The sequence below is a fragment of the Clupea harengus genome, chromosome 16 (assembly GCF_900700415.2).
Source record: "Clupea harengus chromosome 16, Ch_v2.0.2, whole genome shotgun sequence".
In the NCBI taxonomy this organism is placed as follows: Eukaryota; Metazoa; Chordata; class Actinopteri; order Clupeiformes; family Clupeidae; genus Clupea; species Clupea harengus.
The window spans coordinates 19,275,653-19,295,203 of record NC_045167.1 but is presented as its reverse complement, the minus strand read 5'-3'; the positions used below and the strand labels follow the sequence as shown (position 1 = coordinate 19,295,203).

The 19,551-nt window shown below is 39.7% G+C and overlaps 3 protein-coding genes across 5 annotated transcripts in view; all 3 read right to left on the bottom strand.

Annotated features, from left to right (window-relative positions):
- cnot4b (CCR4-NOT transcription complex, subunit 4b) overlaps positions 1–4,071 on the bottom strand; it is a 36,854-nt gene extending 32,783 nt beyond the window's left edge. For 2 of the 3 annotated variants that reach the window (XM_012841380.3, XM_012841382.3), the window contains exon 1: positions 3,838–4,071. The gene's annotated coding sequence lies outside the window, so the exon portion shown is untranslated. The remainder of the gene's footprint in view (positions 1–3,837) is intronic. The other variant, XM_012841381.3, reaches the window with a different exon arrangement.
- Positions 4,072–4,767: 696 nt separating this feature from the next.
- On the bottom strand, positions 4,768–8,602 carry LOC105912380 (toll-like receptor 6). Its single transcript, XM_012841335.3, has 2 exons — positions 7,776–8,602; positions 4,768–7,559 (listed from the first exon to the last, which is right to left on the bottom strand). The coding sequence occupies exons 1-2, from the start codon at positions 7,793–7,795 to the stop codon at positions 5,090–5,092; spliced, it is 2,490 nt and encodes an 829-aa protein (XP_012696789.2). The 5' UTR covers positions 7,796–8,602; the 3' UTR covers positions 4,768–5,089.
- Positions 8,603–8,916: 314 nt separating this feature from the next.
- On the bottom strand, positions 8,917–11,937 carry LOC105912379 (toll-like receptor 1). The gene is made up of 2 exons (XM_012841334.2): positions 11,873–11,937; positions 8,917–11,656 (listed from the first exon to the last, which is right to left on the bottom strand). Exons 1-2 carry the CDS (start codon positions 11,890–11,892, stop codon positions 9,187–9,189), a joined length of 2,490 nt encoding a protein of 829 aa, XP_012696788.2. The 5' UTR covers positions 11,893–11,937; the 3' UTR covers positions 8,917–9,186.
- Positions 11,938–19,551: the final 7,614 nt, after the last annotated feature.

Below are 19,551 nucleotides of genomic sequence, written 5' to 3'. Positions count from 1 at the left end.
ATGGTGATAATTTGTCCTGACAATTTGTTGACATTCTGTCACACTTCCTGCTTATCTATTTTCTGGGCTTTTTTAAACATTTTGACCTGGTAGTTATGAGTCCTACTGTCACACATACATGTCATACTAACATAGATAATTCAATTCAAATGTTGTTTTCTTGTTTTCTTTGTTGTTCTCCCCTAACAGAATGTTCACCATCTCGCCACACAACCTTTCTGGGGGGAAACCCCGCTAAGATGGTCATTCTCAGAGCTCTATCCTCAAGGCTGGAGGGAAGGGCTTGACCTGTTTCCCACATGTACTGTACACAAAGCAGGTCATTTAAAAAGAGGCTTCACACACCAGGCGATGCACAGACTGCCCTCGTTCCATCTGACGAGATCTGACTGAAACACTGCGCAATACTCTAACTCTGTACAGTTCAGGAAAGGCCTTGACCGCATTCTGTTTCCATGTTTCAGCAACGCCGTTCACTGTTAGGTCATGCTTGTTATTTCTGTGGTTTGTTACTCCACACACATAGGCCTACATCTACACTGGACACAGCGAGGCCAATTTGTCTTTGACTCCTTTCACACTGCTGTTCACATACATCAATGCCAGGTAAGCCATGCTTGTATCCAGCCTCAAACAACTTGTTGATCTCCTTTGGGTTGGAGGATGACAAACAAACAAACACACAAACAGTGGCTCCTCACATCCACTTCCCACTACAACAAAAAAAGGCCACCACTGCAGTTAGCTAAGAGGAAGTGGACAGTGCTGTGGGGGATGAGGTGGTGCTGATTCACATGGTCTCAGTGCTGCATGCACCAGAGGTAGCAATAGGGCATAGACAGAGCACACAAAAGTCCACTTTCCATCACATGCCTAAGCACCCCCAGTCTCCTCGTGACAGCGCTGTCTACACTTTATTGAAGGTTCAGATGGCATCTAACATGTGTAAGGACAGGAGGAAAGGTGCTAACATACTGACAACCAATGTTGAGAAAAGAGACTCTCAGTGTGTGTTAGTACATACAAAGTAGCAACAAATTGCTGGAAAAACAGCTGTGTTCATCTTCAGCACACACTGAGGAGAGAATGGACAGTGAGTGCACATTCTCTCACTGGATACAAATATAAATCAAGGGACATGACACAGACACAAAGTGGCTAAGGCAGACATATATCAACTCGAACAAAAGGCCTGACAGATTTGAAGCTTAGGAGTGAAACCATAAACATACTGCACAACCTAATACCTCATACACGCTTGGTAAGCTTGGGAAACAGTCATGCTGCATGCCACTGTTGTTTACGTACTTAAAACCAGTTGTTACAGTTTTTTGTGTTCTTGTAGGTGACTCTTTTTTTATTATTGTCCTCAAACTTTGCTGGTACTGGATCACGGGAAGGGGAAACAAAGACACCTGTCATTCCTATTCTCTATGCTTCAGCTAAAGCTTGACATCACCAAATATATCACTGAAATACATTAGTCTGCAAGCCAGAGAGCTTTTGTCTACCAGTGCCAACTATGCTGTTTTTGGTCTTTACAAGCCCAGTCTGTTGGCAGATTCCCAGTTAGCTTGCTAGTTTTAGAGAAACTCTGTAATGTCTCTGCTAAGTTATGACACTCAGACTAATACCAGTGCAAGAAACCTTCCAAAAAAATACAAAAAAGGACACTGGTACCAAAGCTGAGGCTAATTATTAGTGTGAATAAGGCCACACTGAAGGGAATATGGGACTGTCATTGGAACAAAGCAAACACACATTCGACCTATGTCCGTAGAGTTTTGCTACTGACACTGTGACACATGAAAGGCTGACTGCTCTATTAGAGACAAGCCACCAAAGCTCTAAAGATCCTTACAGAAAGCAACGTGTCTTTTCAGAAGAACAGGTCTGCCCCAGGTAGCAGTATCAGGTTATCAGCACTGACCCTTGGCAAAGGCTACACAACTACACCACAGAGCAAAGGTGGACCGCCCACCAAATAGCACCTCTGCCCAGTACCTACACAGCCTGAGAGGCAAATCCATCTCTTTAGAGAGATGTGGCCTTTGCAGATCATCGTCTGATTACAAGGGGTAGAGGAGACAGAGTTGGGCGCCCCTCACTGCTCAGTACGGTGGAACTCCGATGGTCAAGGTTGGCATGGCCACTTAGCCACATCCCTGACACGCCACTGCCCAGCCTCATTAACCGAAGGCACTTCCAGCCCGTGTGTGAAAACATGTGGCACTGCAGCAGGAAAAGGCCAAGAGTTCAGAGGAGTTATCTAGTTTCTAAAGATTTACTGTAAAGGTTCCGCAGAAGACCTTTGCTCAAAGGTAGCTTCCTGGAAATATGTTATGCCGATGTGTACTAATCTACTGTTCATCTACTATACAACATGTTTGATGGCGGGAATAAAATGAATAACTAAACTGTCACAGTGTCATTTATGCATGGTAATCGAAAAACCAGTCAACTCTCACCAGTTAATTGTGGGTAAATGAGCTCGTTTACTCTTGTCAACAGTTACATATTAACATCAGAAGGATTTAACCGTAGCATACCGACTGTCATTTGAATGCTTTAGCCGTGTCTCCCTTTAATTACAAGGCAAATAGCTATGTGACTTTCCTAGCTAGCTAGCTTCATAGGAAGCTAAAAGCTTGTAAACCAGCGTTATCTAGGTTTGTCCATACAGTGTGCCGAGAACAGATTCACCAACTAATTTAAAGCCCAGACTGGTTTCAGTTGTCATACTCATTTACACAACCGAACCGATTAATAACCTCAACGGGCGTGAATGTCGTTAAAGGCAGCATGAACGTTACAAGTTTGCGACAGTTGGAGACATCCGAGTTAGCCAGACATAAAAATAAACTAATGTTAGCTTACAATACCAAACGCTAACGTCGAATCTTACTTGGCGTCACTCTCGTTTATCGACTGGAAATTCAACGGAGACAATCTGGCACTGCCACGTCACTAATGTTTGCTTGAGAAAACAATTTTAACACTTTGATCAATTAGGGTCAAGTCAGCGTTAGCTCACACTGGCTACACACCTAGGCTAAGTTGTCGTTAGCTGGGAGAACTAGCTAGCATAGTAGGGTAGCAAGTTCGCTAGGATATCCTAGTTCTACTGTTAGCGACAGCTAGCTAGACATGGGTGTGGAGTATGTAGGGCAAGTTAGACAGATAAACAAATCACTCTTGTCATTTCATGTAATCTATATGGTCCTGCCTGAGCACAGTTTGTAAAGATCTCTGTTTAAGTCCTGCATGTTCTGATCGTAGGAAAAACAAATGTTTACCGCTTTGTCAAAAGCCGGTCAAGTGACACGACTACTGCCGCTGGCGAGAGGAGTAATGCTACCCGTTCACGGACGTTAGCTAATCGGCTAGCTAGCTCGTTGAACGCGATATTGATAACAGAGTAGCCTAATAAGATATGTAGACAGACAAACCTGGAAAAAAGTTATCGCTTCACAACATACCATATACACATGTCATTTAAACTACTTTCAAACAGAAAATAACAACAAAAGGTTAGAATGGTTTAGTAAATCAGTTGGCCAACACCGTCGTTTTGGTCGTACTAGGTACGCGGCCTACACTGCCCCGGCAAGCCTGCGGCTCTCCCTCATACCAACACCAAGACTTTGACATTATAGTCAACCTTTAATGTACAACTGTGGCACATTTAGGAGCCACGATGAAAGGACATAACACTTTGATAAAACCGATATGGTTTACACATATTGAGAAAGTTCCCCAAGGCTACTTTTACCATTCTTGTGAGCTTTCTGGTCAGTTTATGGTGAGAGTTTGTGGGATAACGTTAACGTTACTCACCCTGTCTATTTGCTGGGATTCCTCTCCAAGGAATATTCACAGAACAAGTGGGGCGGGGATTGATTATCTTTCTGAGCTGTATGACAGCAGGCACCTTGAAATCTTTCGGCGTTTGTTTTCGGTATTTGATTTGAAGGGGAAAACGCCTGTATATTCTTTCAGCCTCTGTGTGTACAGCAGCAGCACTCTGACCACCATCTTACATTGAACTCTGCAGAGGGAGGGGAAAGGAACTATTCACAACCACTGAGCATGCTCTGTTTGCACTCTCAAAATTATGACGGGTAATGTAGTTACAAATTTCTGCATTCCTTAGCTAAAGTGATCGAATCCATTTTTGACGTACACTTAAACGACACATTACAACATATTTTATTTCATATATATTATCAAAATACGCGCGACAATATAGACAAATATTAACACATTTCCAATTATTGCATTTGTTAAACTAGTTATTACTGTTAATCCCATGATTCCCTTGAATCCCACGGCGGTCGCAAGGTTGGCGAAACGTCTGGGAAACTATCTGAAAAGTGGACATAGCAGAGTGGTACATGCGTTAATTAGACGCGGTAGTGCGTCACTGACCAATACCTGAAAAGATTTAGGGCGAGAGGTCCATATGCTTCTGCGAACAATACCTATGTAATAGCCTTATTCTTCATTCTAAACCCGCAAACAAATAACATATATTGGCAGGTCCCATCAGAGAAATGAAGTGTATGGTTCACTGCATACTGAGAACCGGGCTTTGTCTATATATTGTAGGCCCAAAACGCAAAAACATTTTAATTTAAAAAGTTTTATTTTTGTTTTGATCACACATTTCACAAAAGGATACATTTACTCCCAAAAACCATGGAAGCACAGATCAATACAGATTATAATTTTAGATGAGAGAAATTCGTTTACAAATATTCTTCATTTCTTAAATATAACAGTAGATGGAGACATTTTCAATTCCGTGGAGCCTCAGGATGTTTGACGCAAAAGGCTGTTAAACTTAAAATGTATGATAATAAAGGTGTATTAAAAGGATGAATGTTCCAAATTGCCTGAAACTTTTAAAATGATCTTCTCAATGCATTTTAAGTAGGCTACATGTTGTGTGTGCAATTACGTTGATACTTGTGAACATCAAAATAAATATACATAATGTGATTATATGTAAGCAAGTCATGTCAAAGCAGTTACATTTATATGTACATTTAGCTTTTTTGCATATTACATTGTATTCTACATACAGATTTTAACCTTCGTTTGCTAACAAGGAGCATGTATCCATTATATTTGTTGCTACATTCCTCAATGCAATTCCCTTGTCCCCAATTTGTAACATGGATCTGAGACTACTCCAGAATATATGTTTTTTGCATTCGTCCTTAGGCCACTCCAGGTATGTCTGCTGCCTGAGAAGGGTCCTCAGCTTCAAGAACTTGCTGGGCAGAGAGTCAGGTGGGATAGGCTCTAGCAGAATAAACACCACAGAGTCTTGGTCCACACTGATGGCCCTGTGCTGGGCAAAGAAGAGCTCATAGTTGCACCACTCACTCTGAACAAAGTTCTGAGAGAGCACGAATATGGTCTTATAGCTGGCCTCCACGCAGTTGATGATGTTGTCCACAATCCACTGCCCCGGTACGAAGTCACGTTCATGAATGCAAAGTGACAGACCTGTCCCCTCCAGTGTTGGCACCAGCTGGGTATCCACCCAGGCTGAGTCATGTTGGCTGTAGGAGATAAAAGCATGATAGTTGAAAGAACCCTTCAACAGCCTGTCCTCCCCTTTACGAGCTCTCCGTTTGACTCTGATCCAAACCCACAGCATCTTGGTGTACCAAACACCATCACAGACATGAAATACGATGGCAAAAACGGCAATAATGACGGTTAAAACCGAAAAAGACACAACTGCCTGAAGCCATGGGTGGCAGGACAGATTTCCAGGCTTAAAATTGACCAGCGATGTATCAGCATAAGATGGAGGGGTACTGCAACTGTAGTCCAGGGGCCAGTCTGGCAATAGAGACTTGTTCATGGCTGTCACGAACCAGTAAGAATCACAGGTACAGCTGAATGGGTTTTTCCCTGCAACTAGTGTCTCCAGTTTGGGCAAGCCGTCCAACACACCCTCGCTAATGTATGCAATTGCATTCTGGTCGATGAACAGGGCCTGCAGCACTGGTGCTCTGAGGTTCAATGGGATGACTTGAATGTTGTTGGAACTCAAAATAAGATGTGTCAGACTGGGAAATTGTGACAGTACTTTTTGGCTTATGGTGGTAATTCCAGTTTTTGAGAGATCAAGTCTTTTGAAGTTAGTTGAGAGGTATTTGAAGACACCATTGCCCAGGTTGTTGTGGCTGAGACTCAGCTCTGTTAGGTGAGGGGACCAGGAGCATGGGCCTGTCAGGCGGATGGAGTTGAAGCTCAAGTCCAGAGATTCCAGGAGTTTGATCTGACTGGATTGCTTAGAGATGAGAGCCAGATCGAAGAAGCGGTTATGACTCAAAGAGAGGTGTCTGAGGGATGGGAAAATCTCTGTTGGTTTGCAGAGGGGCCACCAAAAACCAGACTCTTCCAGTAGATTGTCCGAAAGATCCAATATCTGTAATGACGGTATGGCAGAGATCAAATTACAGGGGAGAATGTTCATTCCTGTGCCTGAGAACTTCAGATACGACAAGTGTGTGAAATGTTCCACACTAATGTTAAATTTGGGGTATCTGTATTGATAATGCTTGATGCCATCAAATGTAATTGATTTGAGTTTTGTTGTGGTATTCTGGTTTGGGAATTGCATTCCATCAGGAGTGTCTTCATTGTAAACAATATTGATAAAAGTTAAATCTTCAATTGGAGAATGCCAAACATTTTTTAGTAATTTGACCATGACTGTGCTATTTATCCAGGTTTGTATTATAGTTATTTTCCTTAGACCATCAAAGTTCTTTAAAGCTGTGAAAGGATCAACCAACACATGACAATCATCAGGAACAAACTTTACTAAACTCAGCTCCTGTGTTTGTGTTTGGTTAAGATCCACAAGAATTTGGTCAAAAATGACAAAACTCTGGCAAAAAGACACATTTAGAGTAATTCTTTTCAGATACCTCAACTGAGCTAAAGATCCAGGTTCATATTCTTGCACCTGGATGCCCTCACCTAGAATAAGCTGCTCTAAATGTATGTCTTTCAGAGGAGTGAAGTCTTTCAGTTTCAGTGAAATTGTATTTTTACTTCCAAGAGCAAGGATCTCAAGATGTGTAAAATTGGAAAAATGATCTGGAAGCGCATAGCCGTAGTATTCGTTGCCTGAAAGGTCTATGACCCTTAATGTGTTGAGGTTCATGTTAGAGATGATTTTCAAAAGATTGTTGGACACATTCAGCACCTTGATTTCCTTGTTGTTGGCAAAGGCATCCGGAGAAATAAACCTAAGATTACAGTTGGTTGCTTTCAAGAAACAAAGCTGGGTAAGATTAATTAGCTGTCCATCTTCAATTCTTGCAATGTTGTTATAAGAAATGTCCAAATATTCAGTTTGTGCTGGAAGGTTCGGTGGAATTGCATTGAGATTGTGGTGGCGTAAGTCTTTTGTGTTTTCTCTCAACGTCATACACATTTGGAATCCTTTCTCTGCAGTGTTGAAAGCCATAGTCCCGTGGAGTAAAATCCCAATGGACGGTACTGCAATAATCCAAAATGTAAGGTACATTCTGAAAAAAGGATCCGTTGAAATCACAATTATTAATGAGATCAAAGATATGACAAACCATTGTAAGCCTTTGATGTTGTCATTCATGATGTCATTCTGTCTCTAAAAATGTGTACAGAATATAGATACAGTATGTCCCCACTGTATGTGCATCAGTTCAAAAACTGGGCTGTAAATAAACAAATATAATAAAACATATCTGTGGCATATTACTTACTTGTGTGCCTCTCTGCTCATGTTGTGCCTCCCCTGCACGTACTTTACTTAGACACCATCTGTGCTAATGTGAAAATTCTCTGTTTAGTCTCATGCTCTTTAAGTATCTGTTTGGTACAGAAAAAAGTTAGTGGTGAGGACATTTCTTTAAAACTTCCCCTCATTTGCAATACTACACTTCTCTTATTGTGAAAAGTTTTTTTTTCTGTGTGTGTGTGTTCACAAAGGCATCCTGAAATTGAGATTAGATTTACAGAGTACAATTTTCCCAGCTTCCTTTATATTCCAATATGTTAGTGTCACAGTCACTTTCTTTTGTTTCTGTCGTTGTGTTTTATCATTCCGACATCACCCCCTTTTTTTATTTATTAGTTATTTCTTCCTCTGTAATGGTGCATTTCCACTTTCTGTCAAGGACCTGTTCTGTAATAGCTTTTAATTGATCAGGACAGAATTCATCTGGGATATCAAACCTGGTGGAGTCTACAATGAATATGAATCAGAGTTGCATTTCCCAAAAGCATTGCCATGGCAGGGCCTCAAGAGATAAAACAGCAGTGTTCAATATAATAATCTTTCTATCTTTTAACAATAGTCACAGCGCAAATAAGCTGTGGGGAAATATGGTTTATATATCATGTAATCATAATCCAGTTGCAGAAGGAAGGTTACTTGTTGAACGGAGACAATCTGAAAAGTGGACGTAGCAGAGTGGTACAAGCGTTAATTAGACGTGGTAGTGTGTCACTGACCAATACCTGAAAAGATTTAGGGCGAGAGGTCCATGAGTATGCTTCTGCGAACAATATCTAAGTACTAGCCTTATTATTCATTCTAAACCCACAAACACATAACATATATTGGCAGGTCCCATCAGAGAAATGAAGTGTATGGTTCACTGCATACTGAGAACCGGACTCTGTATTGTAGCCCCAAAACGCAAAAACATTTTAATTTAAAAAGTTTTATTTTTGTTTTGATCAGACATTTCCTAAAAGGATAAATTCACTCCCAAAAACCATGGAAGCACAGATCAATACAGATTAGAATTTCAGATGAGAGAAATTTGTTTACAAAAACTGTTTCACTTCTTAAATATAACAGTAGATGAAGACATTTTCATTTCCGTGACGATCCTCAGGATGTTTGACGCAAAAGGCTGTTAAACTTAAAATGTATGATAATAAAGGTGCATTTAAAGGATGATTATTCCAAATAGCCTGAAACTTTTAAAATGATCTTCTCAATGCCTTTTAAGTATGCTACATGTTGTGTGTGCAATTACGTTGATACTTGTGAACATCAAAATATATATACATAATGTGTTTATATGTAAGCAAGTCATGTCAAAGCAGTTACATTTATATGTACATTTTGCTTTTGTGCATATTACATTGTATTGTACATAGACTTTAACCTTGGTTCGCTAACAAGGAGCATGTATCCATAATATTTGTTGCTACATTCCTCAATGCAATTCCCTTGTCCCCAATTTGTAACATGGATCTGAGACTACTCCAGAATATATGTTTTTTGCATTCGTCCTTAGGCCACTCCAGGTATGTCTGCTGCCTGAGAAGGGTCCTCAGCTTCAAGAACGTGCTGGGCAGAGAGTCAGGTGGGATAGGCTCTAGCAGAATAAACACCACAGAGTCTTGGTCCACACTGATGGCCCTGTGCTGGGCAAAGAAGAGCTCATAGTTGCACCACTCACTCTGAACAAAGTTCTGAGAGAGCACGAATATGGTCTTATAGCTGGCCTCCACGCAGTTGATGATGTTGTCCACAATCCACTGCCCCGGTACGAAGTCACGTTCATGAATGCAAAGTGACAGACCTGTCCCCTCCAGTGTTGGCACCAGCTGGGTATCCACCCAGGTTGAGTCATGTTGGCTGTAGGAGATGAAAGCATGATAGTTGAAAGAACACTTCAACAGCCTGTCTTCCCCTTTACGAGCTCTCCGTTTGACTCTGATCCAAACCCACAGCATCTTGGTGTACCAAACACCATCACAGACATGAAATACAATGGCAAAAACGACAATGATGACGGTTAAAACCGAAAAAGACACAGCTGCCTGAAGCCATGGTTTGCAGGACAGATTTCCAGGCTTAAAATTTACCAGCGATGTATCAGCATAGGATGGAGGTGTACTGCAACTGTAGTCCATGGGCCAGTCTGACAAGAGGGACTTGTTCATGGCTGTCACAAACCAGTAAGAATCACAGGTACAGCTGAATGGGTTTTTCCCTGCAACTAGTGTCTCCAGTTTGGGCAAGCCGTCCAACACACCCTCGCTAATGTATGCAATTGCATTCTGGTCAATGAACAGGGCCTGCAGCACTGGTGCTCTGAGGTTCAATGGGATGACTTGAATGCTGTTGGAACTCAAAATAAGATGTGTCAGACTGGGAAATTGTGACAGTACCTCTTGGCTTATGGTGGTAATTCCAGTTTTTGAGAGATCAAGTCTTTTGAAGTTAGTTGAGAGGTATTTGAAGACACCATTGCCGAGGTTGTTGTGGCTGAGACTCAGCTCTGTTAGGTGAGGGGACCAGGAGCATGGGCCGGTCAGGCGGATGGAGTTGAAGCTCAAGTCCAGAGATTCCAGGAGTTTGATCTGACTGGATTGCTTAGAGATGTGAGCCAGATCGATGAAGCGGTTATTACTCAAAGAGAGGTGTCTGAGGGATGGGAAAATCTCTGTTGGTTTGCAGAGGGGCCACCAAAAACCAGCCTCTTTCAGTAGGTTGTCCGACAGATCCAATGTCTGTAATGACGGTATGGCAGAGATCAAATTACAGGGGAGAATGTTCATTCCTGTACCTGAGAACTTCAGATACGACAAGTGTGTGAAATGTTCCATACTAATGTTAAATTTGGGGTATTGGTATTGATAATGCTTGATGCCATCAAATGTAATTGATTTGACTTTTGTTGTGGTATTCTGGTTTGGAAATTGCATTCCATCAGGAGTGTCTTCATTGTAAACAATATTGATAAAAGTTAAATCTTCAATTGGAGAATGCCAAACATTTTGTAGTAATTTGACCATGACTGTGCTATTTATCCAGGTTTGTGTTATAGTTATTTTCCTTAGACCATCAAAGTTCTTTAAAGCTGTGAAAGGATCAACCAACACGTGACAATCATCAGGAACAAACTTTACTAAACTCAGCTCCTGTGTTTGTGTTTGGTTAAGATCCACAAGAATTTGGTCAAAAATGACAAAACTCTGGCAAAAAGACACATTTAGAGTAATTCTTTTCAGATACCTCAACTGAGCTAAAGATCCAGGTTCATATTCTTGCACCTGGATGCCCTCACCTAGAATAAGCTGCTCTAAATGTATGTCTTTCAAAGGAGTGAAGTCTTTCAGTTTCAGTGAAATAGTATTTTTACTTCCAAGAGCAAGGATCTGAAGATGTGTAAAATTGGAAAAACTATCTGGAAGAGCATAGCTGTAGTATTCGTTGCCGGAAAGGTCAATGACCCTTAAGGTGTTGAGGTTCATTTTAGGGATGATTTTCAAAAGATTATTGGATACATTCAGCACCTTGATTTCCTTGTTGTTGGCAAAGGCCTCAGGAGAAATAAACCTAAGATTACAGTTGGTTGCTTTCAAGAAACAAAGGTGGGTAAGATGAATTAGTTGTCCATCTTCAATTCTTGCAATGTTGTTATAAGAAATGTCCAAATATTCAGTTTGTGCTGGAAGGTTTGGTGGAATTGCAGTGAGATTGTGGTGGCGTAAGTCTTTTGTGTTTTCTTTCAACGTCATACACATTTGGAATCCTTTCTCTGCAGTGTTGAAAGCCATAGTCCCGTGGAGTAAAATCCCAATGGACAGTACAGCAATAACCCAAAATGTAAGGTACATTCTGAAAAAAGGATCCGTTGAAATCACAATTATTAATGAGATCAAAGATATGACAAACCATTGTAAGCCTTTGATGTTGTCATTCATGATGTCATTCTGTCTCTAAAAATTTGTACAGAATATAGATACAGTATGTCCCCACTGTATGTGCATCAGTTCAAAAACTGGGCTGTAAATTAGCAAATATAATAAAACATATCTGTGGCATATTACTTACGTGTGTGCCTCTCTGCTCATGTTTTTGCCTCCACAGCAGGTACTTTACTTAGACATCACCTGAGATAATGAAAATGTCTCTGTTTTGTCTCACGCTCTTTAAGTACCTGTTTGGTATAGAAAAAAAAGAAAGACAAGTTAGTGGTTAGGACATTTATTGAAAACTTCCCCTTACTTGCAGTATTTTACTTCTCCTTTTTTAGAAAAGGTTTTTGTTCCTGTGTGTGTTAACAAAGGAATCCTGAAATTGAGATTAGATAACAGAGGACATAAAAGTTGCATTTCCCAAGAGTTGCATTTCCCAAAAGCATTGCTGTGGCTGGGCATCAAGAGCACAAACAGCAAGTGTTGTGGTATTTTTTCAGTGTCTGCACATGACAACCTATTGAGACTCAATATGTCAACTTTGGAATGATTTCGGCATGAATTATTTAAAAGAAGCGTTATGATGGAACACTTTGTCACAACTGTAAACAAACTATTTCATCAAAGTAAACACAGAATGGTTCTCCATGCATCATGACTCAGTGCAATATTTTATAGCGGTCCAAAGCTTTATTAGTTTCCCCATTCTGGCAGACAGTATGAGTTCCTCATTCTATGTTGGTACATATGATATCCTCAAAAATCACATGTTATGAAACACCATTTCTTAGAACATTATTCTGAAATGTTTTTCCCAAGAAATAGTACCCTCATAGGAAAGTCTCTGGTATTATTGCTATAATCCACGCAGGTGCTCTGTAAACATTCATTTGAATCTGTAGGAATCCCCTGAACACAAGTCTGGCATTAAAGTTCTGGCCCTCGGATAAACAACTTGGACTGTTCAGGGGACACGCTTGCCCAGTGAGAGGCTCTCAGGCAGCCAGAGCTGGTGTTAATGCATCCCAGCAATAGGAATGTGGGGCAAAACAGGCATGCCAGTGGAGAAGGGCAGAAATAAATAATTAACTTGGCACGAGACACTGGACCATGGGCATGTGGAATGATACAATCAAATGAATATTAGGTTTTTTTTTTCCAACATCTGTTGAGAAGAATTAAGAGCATGTGTAGAATATCGTATTTAGTCTTTTGTTCAAATTGAAAAATAAATACATTTGAAAATATGACATATTCACCCTCGAAGATGCACAGTGTTACACCAAAATCTTTTATACAAAATACATAAATAAATCATTGCATACCCTAAACTGAACATACTGTTGACTGTGGTTCAAGTGTTTCTTTGCCCAAAAATTCTGACCTGCATAAGATGCAATTCACCAACATCCTGATCAACAGAAGTGTGTCAACAGGAACTGAAATCTGGCAGGAGTATCCTCACTGTAACCAACAATGGAGCAAAAGGAAAAGTAACATGTTTGATTGGGGAGTCTCAAACATTCTTTAGCAGTTTGATCAAGAATGTGCAATTTATCCAGGTTTTTGTAATATTGCGAAGTTTTGAAAGTTTTGAATCAACAACCACATCGCAATCATCAGGAACCAACGAGACGTTCAGTCATTTCTTTCAGATACCTCAACTGAGCCAAAGATACATGTTCATATTCTTGTAGCTGGATGCCCTCACGCTTAAGAAAGGCTTTTTTATCAACCAAAATCAACCAGAGTTTGTTTATATTTTTCATTGGAGAAGACTTATTAACTCTTTTGCTTTTTATTATTTAATTATTTAGCATTTAATTTACATTTATCACAGAAAATCCATCCCCTTTTTAAGTTGCACTGTATTTAAAAAATACATATTTTGGTAGGAAAATTAAGTATAGGTTCATATAATACATAATTTCAGAGTTGAGAGCCATCTTATTGTAATAATCAAGAGGCAATCAAGGCTCATTACATCTTGTCTGAAGACTTACACAACGTTAGATTAAAACAGATATATTTAGAAAATTAGGAAGTAACCATCATGCAATAAAATGGTAATAAAAGTAAAACCATCCATTATGATAACAACAACAATAAGAATAATCCCAAAACTATAATTATATTTAGAAAACTGAAACACCCTGCATGCTCTTGACATATTTAATTTTGTTTGTTCACTTGTCTTTTACTCATGTCAATCACACTCTATAGCTGACAAACACAAGAAAAAGACATGTTACGCAAGTGCTATCCAAGTCATCCTTGTTCCTTGTACTCTCATAATAGATTTTAAAGTTCATTTGATGGGCTTTGCATGGGCTTGGTTGTGTCTTCCTGTTTTTCTCCCATCCCATATATCCACGAGAGGTTTTGTTTGTTTGTTCACTTGTGCAGTCACTTGTTTCACTTGTTTAATTGTCGATTTACTACTGAATCATTCAAGAAATTAGAAGTTGGATGATGATGAGACAATTTTATTGTTTAGGGCACTATATAAATAAAATTGAAATGAATTGAATTGATGGTTAACAGGAATAAGGTTTTCCTCCTGTACTGTATCTGCTCCAGAGTACACTCTCTAACACACCATAACTCCACCCCCATCCCATCACAACTCTGCTAGCATGCACGTAGAGTGGGGAACTGTTACATGACAGTACAACATCAGGCACGGCTTTTGATTATGGCAGTTGGCTTATAGACATGTTCACACAGAGGTTAATTTGTTCGAAATAAGCTTTAAGTGGATTTCTGTAAAATCAGAGAAAAGACCAGCTTGGACAAACATTTATGGTTTATAACATAATCTTGAACTAGTAAAGTAAAGTAAAATGAACAGTACTTTTGCAATGGATCCAAACACAACAGTATTTTGCTAACTTTAGTGTCTACCCAGCACTCTCTAAAGTGTAGTGCGGTCATAAAAAAATTATAAAATAGACACAGTAGTTCAGTAGTTTACTTTAAATAGCACAGCTTCAGCACAGTACTTATTATGACATTCACAAGCACAAAATAGACTCCAGAGACCCACTGCCATGATAAACATTTTATTTCCACCCATGGCGCAGAAAAGAATTTCAGACAGCAACAGGTTATAACAGTTCATCATTCTAAGACAACACATCTGACAAATACACATTAAACAGTGTTTGGAACTGTTAGGAAATTGTCATATTATTTTTGTAAGAGGCTGGCTTCTCCTAAAAAGAGGAAACATAGTGCCCTTAGAAGTAATATTTTTTTAACTACATTTATGTCATATTCTGTAATACTCAACATGAAACTTCCAATGCTTCTATAACCTGGAGACAGAGTCAGGCAACTGTTAGGGTTTGGTAAAATCTGCCTATAAGGGAAAAATGAAAACATTGATTACCAATCTGTGAAAAGATCTATCACCATCCATAGATATTTGCCCCATACTACGAATGTCTGCAAAAAAGAATGCCCGTTTATGGTGCATTCCCCATGCATGACAGCATGCAGCAGACTTGCATTTTTCTCATCGTTAGCAAACAGGAATGTAATACTGTGTACCCGGGTGCATGCGTCACTTTACTGAGGTGGTGGCTCTACCTGGGGTGCGGGAGAGGCCCTTCAAACGGCACTTCTTCTGGGGGAGGCTGCATGTGTAGAGCCCCAGACAGCCAGAGCAATCCTCCGCAGCAACGCAGTGACGCGACCGGATGCCACTGCAGGCATGCTAATGCAGACCATATGAGTAGAAATGAGCTCTTAAGCCATAATGTGAACAAGCGAGCAGAACAACCAGCATAACATTTGTTATCATCAAGTAGTTCTACTTAGCATTTTAGTCAATAGTAGTAAGTATAAGAAAGTTGTAGAAACGTATGGCTTTTTTTTGTTGCTGTAATTATGTAGTTTTCTATAGAATAATGGATAAATTACATGCACAGTGATCCACATAAAAATATACATCAAATAAATATAAAACATAAAACATAAAAACTAGGATAGAGTGCATAAAAATAAATAAAATGAACACAGTCATTTCTATGTGCATGTAATTTCTTTGCTGTTAAGCACTTTGAGCTGCATTGTTTTGAATGATAGGTGCTATACAAATAAGTTTATTATTATTATTATTATTATTATTATTACAGCTATGATTCATGGATAACCAAAATGGAAGATCAATAAAAACATTTAAATGAATAATAACGTATTTTGCCCACCGTATCAGCGTTGAACTGACCACTGTGCTGACCATCTTGAACTTGTTCTCTCATCCCAAAACTCCCAAATTGGCCATGGCTGAGGTGATCAAAAGCCTTGTTGCTCTGATGTAAGCCATTGATGGTGTGCCCAGCACGAAGAGCTCTGGAGTACATATGCCGACCCTTCTGTGTTAGGGAGCTTTTTTCACCCGTCCAGCTAATCCGAAATCCTCTGTTTCCCTTTTTGCCAACCAGACTGACCTGAGTGCAGCAGATAAACTGGGCTAAAAGCAATAAGAGTACACACAAGGGTTTCATCACTAGGATCCTTCACTGCCAGGCAAGAGATCGGCATGGACAGACCCTTAGTAAGTAATGATCATGATCAAGATCATCACTGTATTTATATACGTTTCCAACACAAAGTCTATAACCTCCTCATGGAATATATCACTAAAACAAATAGAGAGGGGATGGTTGCAGTAATCATGTTTTATCAGGTCTCATAATTGAATAAAGGATCCGAAAGGAAAGTATCAAGAGAATGAAGTCCCTCCTTCAAATTAAACAATGTGTACCACAATAATGGCCAAATAATTTGAAGAGTGATGCTTTCAAACACAGCACTTAGCTACAGGGGACATTGATCTTTTCCCTCAATAATCTTCGAGTACACAGAAGATTCTGGAATTTTCCATCACATAACAAAGACCTGCCGACCACCTGTTTTCGGATGCTTCTCGTCTCCTAGGACAGTGATTTATATTTGGTATCCAAGCATGAGACTTTGCTGTTTAATCTCCATACTGAATACTGAACACTAGATAAAAGTAATGGAGAGACTGACAGGTCACATGTCCTCTCAGGCACGCAATGAGAAATAGTATAGGGTCTCAAGCGTAATTGAATTAATTGTTTCTAACAGATTTTTTTTCAAAATAAATATGCATTCAATTCTGTGCAAATACCAGATTAAAATGTAACAGAATTCAGCTCAATGAAGAGAAATGTGTGTTCTCTGTGGGCCACCACAAGTGTGTGTGTATGTGTGTGTGTGTGTGTGTGTGTGTGTGTGTGTGTGTGTGTGTGTGTGTGTGTGTGTGTGTGTGTGTGTGTGTCTTTGTGTGTACAAGGTGTTGTCACTGGCAATATCTTTCGCCTTGTGTTCTGTGCTGTTTATCAAGGAGCTGCTTTCTTATGCCTCATTACTATAAGGAAATGTGTCCAAAAATGGTATGGTCTCCATGTGGTATAATTCAATGTCCATTCTGCTGTTATACCGCATCACCTATCGCTATTGGCTATTGGCTATCGGCTATCGTCTTTGAAGCAAAAAGATGCTTGCAAGATGCTTGAAGCGAGTCTTGATTTTCTTGATTTTGAACAAACCATTTTTTTCCCCATAATGAAATTTAAAAATGCATAAGCGCATTTGTATCTGAAAATGAGCATACTTGAATGAAAAAAGGTATTGTCTGGTCAATAACTTATGTCAATATAAATCATGCTGGATACATAACATTCACAAAGATCATGGGATCCCTTTGAATGCTATTTCAAACTTAAGGCTGAGTAAAAAGGAAACTAAATGGCAAAATAATTTATGATGAATAATGTATGAACAATTAGACCATCATGATTGTGACAGCTGTGTTGCTATTTAGATGAAAAATGAACAGGATCAGCAAAAGAGAGGAGGGAACTCTTCCAGCTTGCGAAACACCTGCATCCATCTGTCCACAGCTCTAGACCTCTTCAAAGCGGGTGAGTTATCCCAGTGGTTTAATCACCTTGGAGAGCAATCCTGCAAAACCCACTCCCTTGCTTCTCAATGCATTTTCAAATACATTACATGTGTTGTTTTGGTCTAGTTTTTCCAGAGTGGCAGGTCCCGATGTAAGGTGTGAGACCTTTCTGTTGTGTGTGTATTACCAAAGGGGGGAAACAGGGTGGTCAACACAAGGGCCTTGTAACCAGGAAGAAATCCAGAGAGTATTTCACTGAGAGTGAGAGTGATGAAAGAATGAACAATGAAGCCCACTGTGTTTACCTGTCTCCCTCTGATCCGAAACCAAGCAACCATGAACAGCAATGACATTGTGCGGTGCACAGCAAGAGCGGAACAAAGCATTAGGTTTTTCACCTTTGAAGGTTTTTTTGTTTCAGCTTTAAAGAAAAATATATATATTTTCAATTAAAAATGTTTGGTACGCACAATAATGTGATGGGGAGATATGGGGAGATAAGCACACCTGTTGACAGGCTAGTCACTCCATAGCTTTGTGGTCCTGGCACAAAATCCCGCAACAATGTGAGAACAGCTCTTACACCGAAACACTTTTCCATCAAATACACTGTTGAAATGTATCAGTTAGCAAACAAACTAGTTTTTATCAGTGCCAGCTGTGCTGATGTTGGTGTTTGTAGATGGAATGTGAATTAGTCCTCTAGATTTAGATTTTTTTTAAACCCGTCACTGCGTCTTTAATATGACCATGAATCATGAAGAGTGTGGAGTATCCAAATGCGTTGTATGTTTCATTGTTGTGACATGGAAGTACATCTACACAAATAAGGTGTCTGAACTCTTTCTGGCTAGTATTTTTCTTGTGCTTTGCTGTCAACTAAAATGGTTGACGGCAGACCTGCTATGATTTGCTCCACAACCATTTGTGTCAACTTCGTTTTAATATGTGGATTATACTGTATAGTTCATTGACATGCCAGATTGTGAAATATAATAATACTATATTTAGTTGTCAAGATGGAGGGACTCTGGGTGCCAAAGTAACCCCACAGCTTAACAAATGGTGTCTGTGATACAACTCCACAGAATAGAGCACAGCCACCAGGCCAGTATGGAGACGACTCCACATTCCTGTCTAGACAGATGGCAGTCTTTCCTTTAGGTATCCTAGCAACTCCGTGTTCTCAATCGAGGAAATGCTGCTCAGTTTGACGACACTCGAGAGTGAGTAAAAAATAGCTGCACACGGATTTTTATTTTTATTCTACCAACATGCAACTCCTTGTGATCATCTTTATAATCATAAAAAATATTACTGCTGAGCCAAATGAGAGACAATTTCTAGATGCCGAACATTACAACCACAAGATAGCAATATAAGATGTCTTAGTTATTGCATAGTGTTATTATTATAACACATGTTTGTTCTAGCCACTGAATTAACCTTGTGATGTGGCATGTGCTTTGTTTTTTCATGAGGGATAAGCCATGACAAGTACCATTAAAACAATATCGTGAAGTGCATTGTTACACAAAGAGGACAGGAAGCTGTGGGACTGTGGGTTGACTGTTTTTAGATAACTTCCTGAAAAAAAAAAAAAACATAAATAAAAAAATCACACATAATGTTCTGGACTGCACTATCTCTGCCACTCCTATTCACAAAGCGTTGTGCCTATGAGTGAAATGACTGGGACAATCTGTCGAAAACATGGATGATCCACTTTTCTCTTACATTTGAGATTTTTCGTACATTGTGCATTTAAGTCCAAAATACATAATAGAAAACTGTTCCATGTCTTGATTATATTATAGGCTATAGGCAACATTACCTACTTACATACGTCCTTTGTAAGTTCACTGCTTGATGTTCCA

What these genes read in the sequence shown, in the direction of transcription:
- LOC105912380 (XM_012841335.3), bottom strand. Translation starts at nt 7,795, where the DNA reads ATGAGCAGAGAGGCACACAA. An exon ending in ATGAGCAGAGAGGCACACAA is followed by an intron (nt 7,560 to 7,775) that starts GTAAGTAATATG and finishes TCCTTTTTTCAG; the next exon opens with AATGTACCTTACATTTTGGA.
- LOC105912379 (XM_012841334.2), bottom strand. Translation starts at nt 11,892, where the DNA reads ATGAGCAGAGAGGCACACAC. An exon ending in ATGAGCAGAGAGGCACACAC is followed by an intron (nt 11,657 to 11,872) that starts GTAAGTAATATG and finishes TCCTTTTTTCAG; the next exon opens with AATGTACCTTACATTTTGGG.